At 35.9% G+C, this 12,966-nt stretch overlaps 1 protein-coding gene and 1 pseudogene across 2 annotated transcripts; one reads left to right on the top strand and one right to left on the bottom strand.

The window, feature by feature from the left end:
* Positions 1 to 230: 230 nt before the first annotated feature.
* On the top strand, positions 231 to 1,157 carry LOC311618264 (olfactory receptor 5K16-like; the record flags this gene model as incomplete). Its single annotated transcript, XM_084875679.1, has 1 exon — positions 231 to 1,157. One exon carries the CDS (start codon positions 231 to 233, stop codon positions 1,155 to 1,157), a length of 927 nt encoding a protein of 308 aa, XP_084731805.1.
* An 8,750-nt stretch (positions 1,158 to 9,907) lies between these two features.
* Positions 9,908 to 10,611, bottom strand: LOC311618297 (triosephosphate isomerase-like; annotated as a pseudogene). The gene has a single exon. The product of its transcript is annotated as a triosephosphate isomerase-like (transcript).
* Between the last annotated feature and the right edge of the window lie 2,355 nt (positions 10,612 to 12,966).

Genomic DNA, 12,966 nt, shown 5'->3' on the forward strand with positions numbered 1-12,966 from the left:
CAGAAAAGCTATTCTGTCTTGGGAATCCAGCAGGCATTTCTAGAATATCTTTCATATTTTTCTTCTCACAGACTTGACCTACTGCGTGTGTGCTGTTTTCAGGAGACAGCGTAGGAGGAGTGAAGAGAGTTTTTCCCTTTTGTATACGGAAACATTAGAGGGAATAGTTAGACCTCTCTACTTCAGAGTATAATTTCTCTATGATTTCTATCTCAGACAAGAAGCCAAGAATGGCTAAGGATAATCACTCCTTGACCACTGAGTTTATCCTTATAGGACTTACAGATAATTTAGTGCTGAAGAGTCTTCTGTTTTTAGTGTTCTTTGTCATCTATCTGATCACCATGATGGGCAATCTTGGACTGATGGCATTGATATTTATGGAGCATCGTCTTCACACACCAATGTACATCTTTCTGAGCAACCTGGCTCTGATGGATTCCTGTTGTTCCTGTGCCATAACCCCCAAGATGCTAGAGAACTTGTTTTCTGAGGACAGAATGATTTCCCTCAATGAATGCGTGGCACAATTTTATTTTCTCTGCCTTGCTGAAACTGCAGATTGCTTTCTCCTGGCGGCAATGGCTTATGATCGCTATGTGGCCATATGCAGCCCACTGCAGTACCACACCAGGATGTCAAAGAAACTCTGCATTCAGATGACTTTAGGGACCTTCATAGCTAGTAGCCTGCATTCCATGATCCATGCAGGGCTTCTTTTAAGGTTAACTTTCTGTAGGTCTAATCAGATTGACCATTTTTTTTGTGATATCCTTCCACTCTATAGACTCTCCTGTACTGACCCTTACATTAATGAATTAATGATATATATTTTTTCAATGCCAATTCAAGTCTTCACCATTGCCACTGTCTTAATTTCTTACATTTGCATCCTTTTTACTGTTTTCAAAATGAAATCCAAAGAAGGGAGAGGTAAGGCATTTTCTACTTGTGCATCCCACTTTCTCTCTGTCTTGATATTCTACATTTGTCTTCTCATGTATATTCGACCATTTGAAAAAGGGGATAAAGATATACCAGTGGGGATTTTTTACACAATAGTAGTTCCTTTATTAAACCCTTTTATTTATAGCCTGAGAAATAAGGAGGTGATAAATGTTCTGAAAAAAATTATGAGGAATCGTATTCATAAATGAGCATCCTCAATGGAAAACATTTTAATTTATTAAAATAGTTTTCTAGATAAGGGACATAGAAAAAGGAAAATAGGTTTTTATATAAAATAATAATCTCTAAACCATTAGATTATTTTTCCTAAAAGGATTTATGATTGGAATGTCAAAATCATCTGGCAAATCTTAATCCAAATTCCACTATTACCAAGCAAAGCTGGAGGAAACTCAAGAAACTTTCTTTCTATATATACATATTTTTTTTAATTATTTTTATTTTTATTGATTTTTTACAGAGAGGAAGAGAGAGGGATAGAGTTAGAAACATCGATGAGAGAGAATCATCTGTCAGCTGCCTCTTGCACACCCCCAACTGGGGATGTGCCCGCAACCAAGGTACATGCCCTTGACTGAAATCAATCCTGGGACCTTTCAGTCCCCAGGCCGATGCTATATCCACTGAGCCAAACCGATTTCGGCCTCAAGAAACTTTCATTATTAACCCTCATTACCCTTATGGAATTGTGTCAGATTATTGTTCCAAACCTCAATAAATCAACACAGCATCAAATTAGACATATAATGTATGGAAGAATCTGCCTTGATTAACTTTGCCTAATCAACTGAAGACATTATATCTAATCCTATGTAGAGTATTTGAAACATTTAAAATCTGGCAGGAGTATGATCATTTTCATTCAGAAAAATAATCTGGCGGACACTCCTAGATTAGTTTGTGGGGAGAGACAAGAAGCAAACTGATTGCAGTAATCTATTTTTAAAGCAATGAAGTTTCATCTAGATAAGACCCACAATAGGGAGAAACACACACACACACACACACACACACACACACACACACAGAATCATATATATATTTTGTAGAATAATTAACAATGAGTTATAACAAGTTGGCTCTAGTAGATTAAGATCTACTTTGTCCTAAGGTATAATTAAGGTCCTTTTCCTTTTTACAAGCACCAATCATGTTATGTATTATGAAATATAGAATAGCTACTTACATAGTAAACACTCAAAAAGCATTTAAAAACATTAATAAGGTCACTGTTTATTTTTTTATATTTTAAGTAATAGTGAAATTAATTTTTTAAAAATATTTTTTTATTGATTTCAGAAAGAAAGGGAGAGGGAGAGAGAAATAGAAACATCAATGATGAGAGAGAATCATTGATCTGCTGCCTCCTGCACTGATCTGGGGGTTGAGCCTGCAACCCGGGCATGTGCCCTTGTCCAGAATCAAACCCAGGACCCTTCAATCTGCTGGCTGATGCTCTATCCACTGAGCCAAACTAGGGCTGAAATTAATGTTTTGTGTGTTTAGTGGCCATTTTTACTTCTATGAATTATCTGTTCATTTGTTCTTTAAGTCTTCCAGTTATTTCCTAATTTATCTGTATAATTATTTATAGAGAAAAAATATTAAAGCGTTGAAACTATTTGTGAAACATTATTTCTATGCATTAATATTTGTTATTTAGAATTGATAAAAATTTGATATAGTCATATATGTTGATTTTTGTATTATATGATTTTTATTTAAAATTTCTTAATCTGAGATCTACTATTAATCAATATTTATTTTTCTCTTTTTTCTTCTCCTCCTCATTGTTTTTTTGATATTTTAATTTTTTGCACTTCACTTCAGATTCTACCTGGAATTTATCAACATATGGCATGAATTGAAGATGTAACTTTATTTGGCTTGTTTCTACAAATATTATCCACAGATTAATTTAACTCAAATAAATATTCAAGCAGGACTATTTGAGAACCTGGCAAAATAATCCTCTTTTTTTTTTCTAGAAAAATAATAACCAATAAAACAAACAAATTGATGTATATGGTATATAGTTTAAAATATATGACAAAGTTCCAACAATTAAAGCAATTTGATTTTGAGTAAAAAATCAGTAGATAGATCTATTAAAAATATCAGATTATCCACACCTTATTACCCTCATATAAAATAAGAAGAGCATCACTAATCACTGAGGAAAGAAAAGGTTAAATGGACCTAGATAAATTGGTTAGCTGTTTATCTCTTCTATTTGAGTTAAAATTTGTTTCACCATTCAGAGATATTTGATAAACATAATTTGTATTTTTCTCTTCCCATATTTTAAATTTTTATGAACAGCATTCTTACACAACTGGGATTCATTTTAGAATGTTCTTAAGTGATCCCAGTTGGCATGGCTCACTGATTGAGCATTGACCTATGAACCAGATTTGATTCCCTGTCAGGGCATATGCCAGGGTTGCAGACTTGATCCCCATTGTGGGGTGACAGGAGGCAGTGATTCTGATCAATGATTCTCTCTCATCATTGATGTTTCTATGTCTCCATCACCCTTCTTCTCTGAAATCAATAAGAATATATTTTAAAAAAGAGAATGCTATTAAGTGAAAATTAAAATTTGATTTTTTTATGGCTCAGCATTAGTTAAAAAAAACATTTATTAACTCTTCCTTTACTCACTGATTTCTTATGACTTCTTTTTGCTCATACATAGCCATACACTCACAGGCCTTGCATATGCAGAGAGGTCTATTTCTAGTTGATTAATCTGCTCTACAAAAATAAAAATAGAAAAAAAAATAAAAACAGATAGTCCTAATATCTATAATTATATTTTACTAGGGGAGAGAGACATTTTAAGAAGTAATTAAACTCAGCAGCAATAACTTTTATGGTTGGAAAGGTGTCTTCTGCCTCTCACCTTAGTCTGAATGTTAAGATTCTGTAAGTTTCAGATATAAAAATTTCTAGTCTTTCCTTTTTATTCTTTCATGTGATTCCATATATTTTTATGGCTTTTAATATCATCAACATGAAGATGATTCATAATATACATTTCCAGTTCTGACACTTTCTCTAATCTCCTGACTTATGTATCCAACTGCCAAGCAGGACATAGTTATTCAAATGTCTCAAAGACATCTGAAGTTTAACATGATCAAAAGCAACTCTTGAATTCTCCCCAAAGCCTGGTTCTTCCTGTCTTCTCTGTCTTGATGGTGGCACCCTCCAATCAGTTGCACAAGTAAGAAATTAGGAGTAATTTTCCATCTCTCTTTGCTATCACCTCCAAACTTTCACAAGATCTGTCAACTTCGTCTCTAAAATCTATCTGGAATGTGCCTGGGTCTCTCCATTTACATTATCTTCACACAATTCCATGATGCCATCCCCCCTCACCTGCATATTACCAAATGATTCAAACTAGTTTCCCTCTACGTTGCTCATTTTATTTTATTTTTACTTTAAAATTGTTAGTCAGAGATCAATTTTTAAAGTAGTACTAAAAGGTGCATTCTAAAATGGTTAGCCTTCTGCTCACTAGAACCTCTGCATTTTAGTTACAGCCACTTTGTAATTGTTTCAGCTATATCTCTAAAAATTTGTCTTTATAATTCTTAGTTATGGTAAATTAATATTTATTTATTTATGTATCCCTCCCTATTTCTCTGATCCTTGATGGTATATCATAATTTTAAATATAATTAAATAACCAATTTTTATTAGGGAGATGCAAATATTTTCCACCAAGTTGTGCTACTTTTGAGAAATTGCATGTCCTTCTGTTATCTCTTTGGAAACCTTTAGAAATTTCTTTATATCTGGCTTTATAAAATCTCTGAATACATATCTTTGTCATTGTTTTTTATTCATTTTTCTACACAGTGTTGGAAACTTTATTTCTTTTACCTTTGACTTCTTGGCTCTGTTTTCTTTTCTTTACTTTTCCTCTCCTCTCCTCTCCTCTCCTCTCCTCTCCTCTCCTCTCCTCTCCTCTCCTCTCCTCTCCTCTCCTCTCCTCTCCTCTCCTCTCCTCTCCTCTCCTCTCCTCTCCTCTCCTCTCCTCTCCTTTCCTCTCCTCTCCTCTCTTCTCCTCTCTTCTTTTCTCTTTTCTTCCATTTTCTTTTTCCTTTCTTTTTCCATCCCTCCCCTTTTCCATTTGTTCTGTTCCCCTTTTCCATCCCTACCCTTCCCTCTCCTTTCCTCCTGTCTACTTCACTCTCCTCTACTCTTTTTCTCTCCCTACCTCACTCTCCTGCCTCACTCTTTTCTTCACTCTTCCTCTCTTTCTCTTTCACTGTATAGATTCAAAGCTTTATTTCCTCAATGAAGACAAAACCAAGAGTACAAGAAAACAGATTCAATTTCCACAGAAAAGGCAAAATTAACAAATCTAAGTACCAGTTTTCAAAATGAATTCTTTTTCTAATATCCTATGGGAACCATTAATGTTTTAAATATTATCATTACGAACCCATTGATTGTATATGTTTTATCAACCTAAATCCATTATAATTATTATTCCTTATCTCAAATTTGGCATGGAAAAACTCAGAAACTTCAAGATGGTTTCTGAGACTTTCTGATATCACTGCAGTAGTCTCTGATTTCTTGTTCTCTGGTACAACACATTTAAGCTGAACTTGTACATTTTTCTGCTTCAGAATGGGAATTAGATATTTTTTCAGAATAGTTCCTATAAGCAATAATATTCAATAGTTTTTGATCCATACTTCCTGTGTTATTTTTTTTAAAAAATCAGAAAACACACAAACATACATGCATGTCTACAAAATTTTATTTCCCTTCTTTCTCACTCAAATGATAGCACACATGCACACACACACACACACACACACAAACACACACACATTTTGTGCTGTAAGTTTTCTTCTTTTACTTTATTACATGATTTGGAAATCATTCCATATCATAGAAATATCATATGATATTTCTCTTTTTTTATATGGTTACAAAGGACTCCATTGTGAATTTATTCAACTGGTCTCCTATGAATTAGTTTTTAGATTGTTTCCTATAGTTTATCTGACACATATCTAGTTATACATTTATTTAGAGCTTTTAAAAATCACTTAGTTTTACTTTTATATTTTATATAAAATATAGAGCTGAGTTTCCTTTTTGCTAAAATCTTCAAATCTTTTTATTGTAATAGTTGAAATTATCCCATTCACATTAATTTCCATGACTGATGTGTTTGGTCTAAATGCTCATATTATTTAACTGGTATTTACCAATGGTATTATGTTATCTTTATTGTTTACTTTTAAGGCTTGCTTTATTTACTTTTTATATTTCTTTTTGTATTTCAGATGTTTGAATTATTGTTACCTTTATTTTTGCATATCCAATAAGCTAATAATTTGGTTTGTTAGCTTTAAATAATAGCACTTGATTATGAATAGTATTTATGTGGTAATCAATGAACTTATTCTATTCTTCTACTGCTTATTTTGAAATTTTTATTAATTTTTTTACTTTTGGTTTGGGTGCTGATTGGAGGTGGAGAAAATGTAGAAAAAATAGGGGTTATCTGTAATATTATCAACAATCCTATATGATAAAATGTAGAGAGCCCCCTGAGAAGGTACATGGACATTCTTTTAATTCTTATTAGCTGAGCACGAGGGCACTGGCAGAATCCTGTTATCAGTACTGATTTCTTAATCCATGTGCTTGGAATGAGGAACAAATAGGACCTTGACTCACCCAGGTCTTGATATACTAAATCTTGTACCAAAAAATAAGGAGCTTGCCCAGATTTTGATTAATAGGATCTGGGCACACCCAAAACTCCTTTTGACCTTAAACTCCCCTTTGGAATCCAATAAATATGCTGTGTTGTCTGTGGTAAGTGTGACTGTCTCTCCATCAGAGAGATGGCACCCACCTAGCTCCCAGCTTTATGAATCTATTTCTGCCTCTTGTCTCTTTCTTTCTCTAATTTCTTAATCCCCAGCTCCTCGCCTCAGAAACCTGTCATTTTTCCGTGCTGGACTCGGAAAAAGGAGAAACACCACAATAAAAGCCTAATATGCAAATCGACCAAACAGCAGAACAACTGGTAGCTATGACATGCACTATCCATCAGGGGCAGGCCCCAGGCCATCCAAGGCGAGGCCACCCCACCCCATCACCCCACAGGTTGTCCCACAGATTGGTCCTGATCGTCAGCCAGGCCTAGGGACCCTACCCCTGCACAAATTTTGTGCAGCAGGCCTCTAGTAAATAAAATAATAAAATAAAATAAAATAAAATAAAATAAAGCAAAAAATATGATTTTTCTCCTCAAAGTTTTTCTCACTAGTGGATCTTGCTCACAGCAATTATTACTGTGGTGTACTAATAGCTTTTCTCTATTAGATGTTTTTTACATGTATTAATTGAAAAGTAAAGCTTACTTAGATATAAAATCCTCGACTCACTTTTTTCCTTGAGCTTATTGATAATATTGATCTTGAGTTATCTTGCTTTGTATGTTGTTGTTGAGATGCTATTCTGATTTTCTTTCTATGTGAAGGTGAAGATATATATTTTTTAACTTGAAGTCTAATACTTTTACTAGGATATATCTTTTCTGCATTAAGTATCACAAGTATGTTTTAAAATGTATATTAGTCTTCTGTTATTCCCCAAATTTTCTTGGATTATAATGTTAAAATATTGTTTGTATTCCATTATTTCTTTTTATTTTCAGGGACTCCAATTTTATGTGTGGTATTTCACCCTTGCTAATCTTTCATACCATCATACTCTAATTCTTTTTGCCCATTTATTTGTTTAACATTCATTCTCTTAGTTATTTCCTCTCTTTAATGACCTGTATATAATAGAATCTTTTACCCTTTGAGATTCTTGCAATTTAATTTTAATTTCTACAATGATTGTCCTTTACTCCATTGTTTAACACCATTAGATAATTTTCATTTTATATATTTCCTTTAGTCCATGTCTGTTTTCATTTTTGAATTTTTGATAAAAAGTATTTTTTTTCAGATCTGCAACTGATTAAAGAAAATTAGGTTGAGATGTTATGTTAGAATTGTTCAATTTCTTTGGTTGTCTTCCTTAGAAGAATTTTATCAAATAAAATATTTCTATTCATATTTTCAGTTTTCTTCTTTTATTGTTGTGTGTAGGTAGCCTATCATATTTCTGTTTCTTGGGGAAATACCTAGTCTTTTTATGAATCAGCAATAATAGATAATCTCTTTACAGAGGAGTGAGGGATATTATAGTTTACTAAGTTATTAGTGAGCATATTCTTCTGTACTGGTGCAGTGATTTGCTACTTAACACATGGTTTATCTTTGAGGCATATGGTTAGATGTGTCTTCTAACCTTGCGATTTTTCCTTTTTTTTTTTTTTTTTTTTGGTAGCAACTTGTTTGAAGTCCCAAGAAACAGACTCTGAAATGGATATGTATGTGTAAAAGGCTTGTTGAGAAATACTCTTAGACTCTTTACTTAGTGAGGGAGTGGAAGAAGTAAGATTGGGCAGACAGATAAATTGAATGTAATCACAGTAAAGACCTTAGCCAATCCCTCAGAGAAGTGAGGGTTCAGGATTTCCATTTAGAGTTCCTATGCCTTAAGGCAGGAGCCCGGAATTTATTCTTTCTATGGAACTGTCATTGGATGGAGGCTGCCCTCAAGGACAGCCTTGAAGAAAATTCTTTTCAGCTAAAGATATTTCATAGAGATGGAATCAGTTGAAAGACATCAGCTATTAGCCCTCTTACAACTGGGGAAATGAAAGTGGGGTCTGGGTTACAAACCACAGATCCATTATAGGCAACCTCTTATGTTGTTCAGAGGTACTGTTCCTTACAGTGAGTTCTGGGGAAAGTTCCTCCCATTCCCACACCAAGAGCCACTTCCACAAAAAAAAGTGAAACACAAATTGCTTAATAAGATGAATTTGTTGTAAGGATGCATGGGAAACAGAATGGGAGTTCTTAGAAGGACAATATCCTGCTCAGAATTATATGCAGACTACATAAGAAACTGGGAAAATCTGCCTGATTTTCAGATACTAACTAAACAAAATGCTTCAGCCAGTTGAGGTCATACAGCTTGGTTCTTTGAAGCTGTCATTTGGAATTGGTTGTTGACCTTAGAAGAGAGGATTCAGTGAATTGGCAGGGGCAAAATAAATAAATAGGAAGAAACCAAATAGAACAATTTCCAGTCTATATTACCTGTGTGTTTCCTTATAAGTATAAGTAAGCTTCAGTCACCCTAGTTTACTATCCTTTTTAACACTTTTATTATTAGATTTTGTTCTAAGCTTCCAAGCTATTATCATGCATTTCTTCCAACCTTCTTTTCTTCACTTTCCACCCCACCCCCCTCAATTATTATTCTACTTACCTTGCAAAGTTCATGAGAGATGACACTTCTATTTGGAAAATATTTCTTTCTCCGTTCACTTCTTTCACTATGTTTTTTGTGTGGGTGCCAGGTGTTTATCTCCCCCCACACCCTCACACCCCAAGTGGGACTGCTCACATGCACAACACACACAGGCATTGGCACCAGTGATGAGAGCAGAACTCCTGACCTCTGAAGTCAGTCCTTGACTTCATGATGGGACATGGGAGAGGAGGATGCCTTCTCTTTCCTGCCTTCAGTGGGGATTGAGGGGACCCATAAGCAAACTCCACTTCTTCTGGCTGACAGCTAAAGAGAAACCACTTTGGTGACATGTTTTATTCTAATTACTAAAGTAAGTGGAGAAAGAATTGGCTTGGTCCTGACCAACACAGGGGAAGGTGTAAATGTGTAAAGAAAGAGGTATAGCTTGGACTAGGCCATGAAAGGGGGCAGGTGACACCATTAGATGTATGTGCAGAGATGGGAGGGCAGTTATTAGGCTTCTGAGCTTTGTAATCCCTTGTGGAGCATGAAAGGTAGGGAAGATGAATTAGGCTTATTGTTTCACTTTGATGATGTCCACGAATTTGGGTTTGAGGAATGCACCTCCCACTAGGAAGCATCCACACAGACTGGCTTAGCAGCTCCTTGCAGGTTGCCCCATCCACATAAATGATGCAGGTTGTCTGAGTCACTGCATCAGAGATATTGAACCTAAGCCATCCCCGGAGATTTCTGTGTACTTCCTGGGCCTGTTGGGGAGTTGCAGTCTTGCCTGTACCAATGGCCCACATAGGCTCAGAGGCCAGAAGAACCTTGTTCCAGTCCTTCATGTTATCTGCAATGACCTTGGTTTGTTAAAAATCTACATTCTCATGATGCCAGCTTTCCTCTCATCTAGCTTCTCCCCAGTGTAGGTGATCACCCCAAACCCCTCAGCCTGAGCATGGGCCACTTTCTGCCCAATTAGCTCATCTGATTCCCCAAACACAAGCCTTCTTTCCAAGTGCCTCAAGATCACCCATGTAGCTCCGCAGTCTTGGATCATGCCAAGACTGGTCTCTCCAGTGAAGGCCCCATTAGTCACTTTGTAGCAGTTCTGAGCAGTCATAGCAATCTTGGCATCTAGCTTCTGCCTGGTGAAGTCAATGTAGGTGGTGGCTGGAACCCAAACCACCTCGGTGTCAGCTCCCCCAGACTCATCTTCCATCCAGTCATCTTCCAGTTGCCCCTCATGAAAAACTTCCTGGAGGGTTCCATGGCACAGGAGCCAACACACTGAAGGTCAGGATTCTCCTTTACCATGCTGTCATATAACATGTTTGCACTTTTAATATCACAGCCTAAATTGCACATTATTTAGCAATGTAAGTTCTTTCTCTCCACTAGACTATGATCTTGTTGTCAGGAGCCAAAAGTAAAAACTAAGAATTTTCTATCTCCACCAAGTTCACATTCTGTGTCCACTCTACCTGTTGTCTTTTCCAATATCCTGTGTATTGTGAGTACTTTATCATAACAACCAACTGTGTTACCACTGGATCAGGGATCTGCAGGAGGGTGGGGCAGCAAACTACAAGTGGGTGCAGAGACCTACAGGAGGGGGCAGGGCAGCAAGCTATGGGTGCTGGAGGAGGACAGGGGGAGCTACAGGAGGGCGGCAGCGACTACAAGTGTATTATAAAAGCAGGCTAAGTATCATGTAGTTCAGGGAATGGAAAAATAAGTTTAATTTAAAGAACCTAGAAAAGTTCTCATGGAGGAGATCAGATTTGAGCTCAAGAATGAGTAAGCATTGGATGGGAAGAGAGGGAGAAGGTATTTTAGGTGAGGGAAACATTATGAGCAAATTAATTAAAGCAAGAGCACAGAGGAACAGTGAAGGGATGTACATTGACAAGTGCCCTGAGGTGAAAGGAAGAAACAAGGTGATAGATAAGATACAGGCAGATGGGAGCATCTGGAATACCGTAATAAGGAAAATCAATTTGGTTTGGAAACCATTGAGGGCAATTACAAATTTTTGAACAGGGGAATGTCATTTTTTTTTTCCATTCATTTAACAAAAAATTTTTTGAGTACTATAAAGGGCTAGACACTGTCCAAGTGTTGGAAATAAAGGAATGAACATAACAGAGAAATCCGTTCAGTCTTCTATCTATAACTAGTGGTGGGGTGTGGAGGAAGCTCTTTATAGACTAACAGAGAAAAATGAAGAGTGATTAGTGAAAAGAAAGGGAGGAAACAGGGTAAGAAAAATAAAGGCAGCTGGGATAAACTAAAAAGGAAGGAGAACTCATTAATTCATATGTAAGACTAAATAATGATATCAAATATTCCAATGAGGGTTTCTTTTTTATTCCCTCTCTTTCGCCCCTGCCAAGATGTGGGGATCAATTCAAATCAGAGTGAAGGAGTCTATGATCCTGGCTAAACCTACCACACGTTTTAGTCTCCTTTCAAAATGCTAATTATTTTTCAAGAACTATATTAATTCCTCCAGTAACAGGTCAAACCAACCTCATACTCTTTTCTGCTGGTTTTAATTTTGTTCACAAAATAATGAATAGAATTGTAAAAATAAGGTCAGTTACAAAAAGATCAGCTATCATCAAATGACCTTAGTAACTTTTTTAGAGGTCATTTTCTCTTTTAAAGATTTTTTTTATTGATTTCAGAGAGGAAGGGAGAGGGAGAGAGAGATAGAACCATCAATGATGAGAGAGAATCGTTGATTGGAGGCCTCCTGCATGCTCCACACTGGGGCCGGAGCCCACAACCCAGGCATGTGCCCTGACTGGGAATTGAACCATGACCTCCTCATTCATAGGTCAATACTCAACCATTGAGCCATGTCGGCCAGGCATATTTTCATTCTCTTGATCCCAAGTGTTTTAGAGAATAAAATTTATACCTGAAATTCTATGAGAATTAAACATCATAAAGAAAACAAGTGTTATAAGAAACTCTCCTTAGTGAAATCTATTGTAGGTAAGGGAAGTAGTCTAAATTATTTTTACTTTTAATATTAACATCCACAAATATTTATTTATTTGAATTATTTAGAATTTAAATTTTTTCCTTAGATTTCAACTTCTTATTTTCTAGTTTTTCTAAAAACTGAGGGCCATGGGAAACTAAGATGAAAATCAAATAGCAATTCACCCTCACCTTTCCTGATTACAGGGTAAATTTTCAAAATACTTTATATAGAGGTAAAAATACAGATAAATTCTATTAAATAATTCAGGCACATAAATTGAAAGCTATTTCCAAAGTAGCTAAATAATTAAGTGACTTCTATATAATACTTTTAAACAAACAAATAAATAAAATTTCATCCTAGGCTTAACATTTGACTGTACTAACAGGTATATGTATATCTGCTGAAATCCTATCTAATAAAAGAGAAATATGCAGATTGACCATCACTCCAACACACAATATGGTTGCCCCCATGTAGTCAAAGATGGCTGCCCCCATGTGGATACAAGATGGCCACCACAAGATGGCCAGCAGGGGAGGGGAGTTGGGAGGGACCAGGCCTGCAAGGGAAGACAGTTGGAGGCAATCAACCCTGCAGGGGAGGGCAGTTAGGGATGACCAAGCCGGCAG

The sequence above is a fragment of the Pipistrellus hanaki genome (genome assembly GCF_964339955.1).
Source record: "Pipistrellus hanaki genome assembly, chromosome: 2".
Classification (NCBI taxonomy): Eukaryota; Metazoa; Chordata; class Mammalia; order Chiroptera; family Vespertilionidae; genus Pipistrellus; species Pipistrellus hanaki.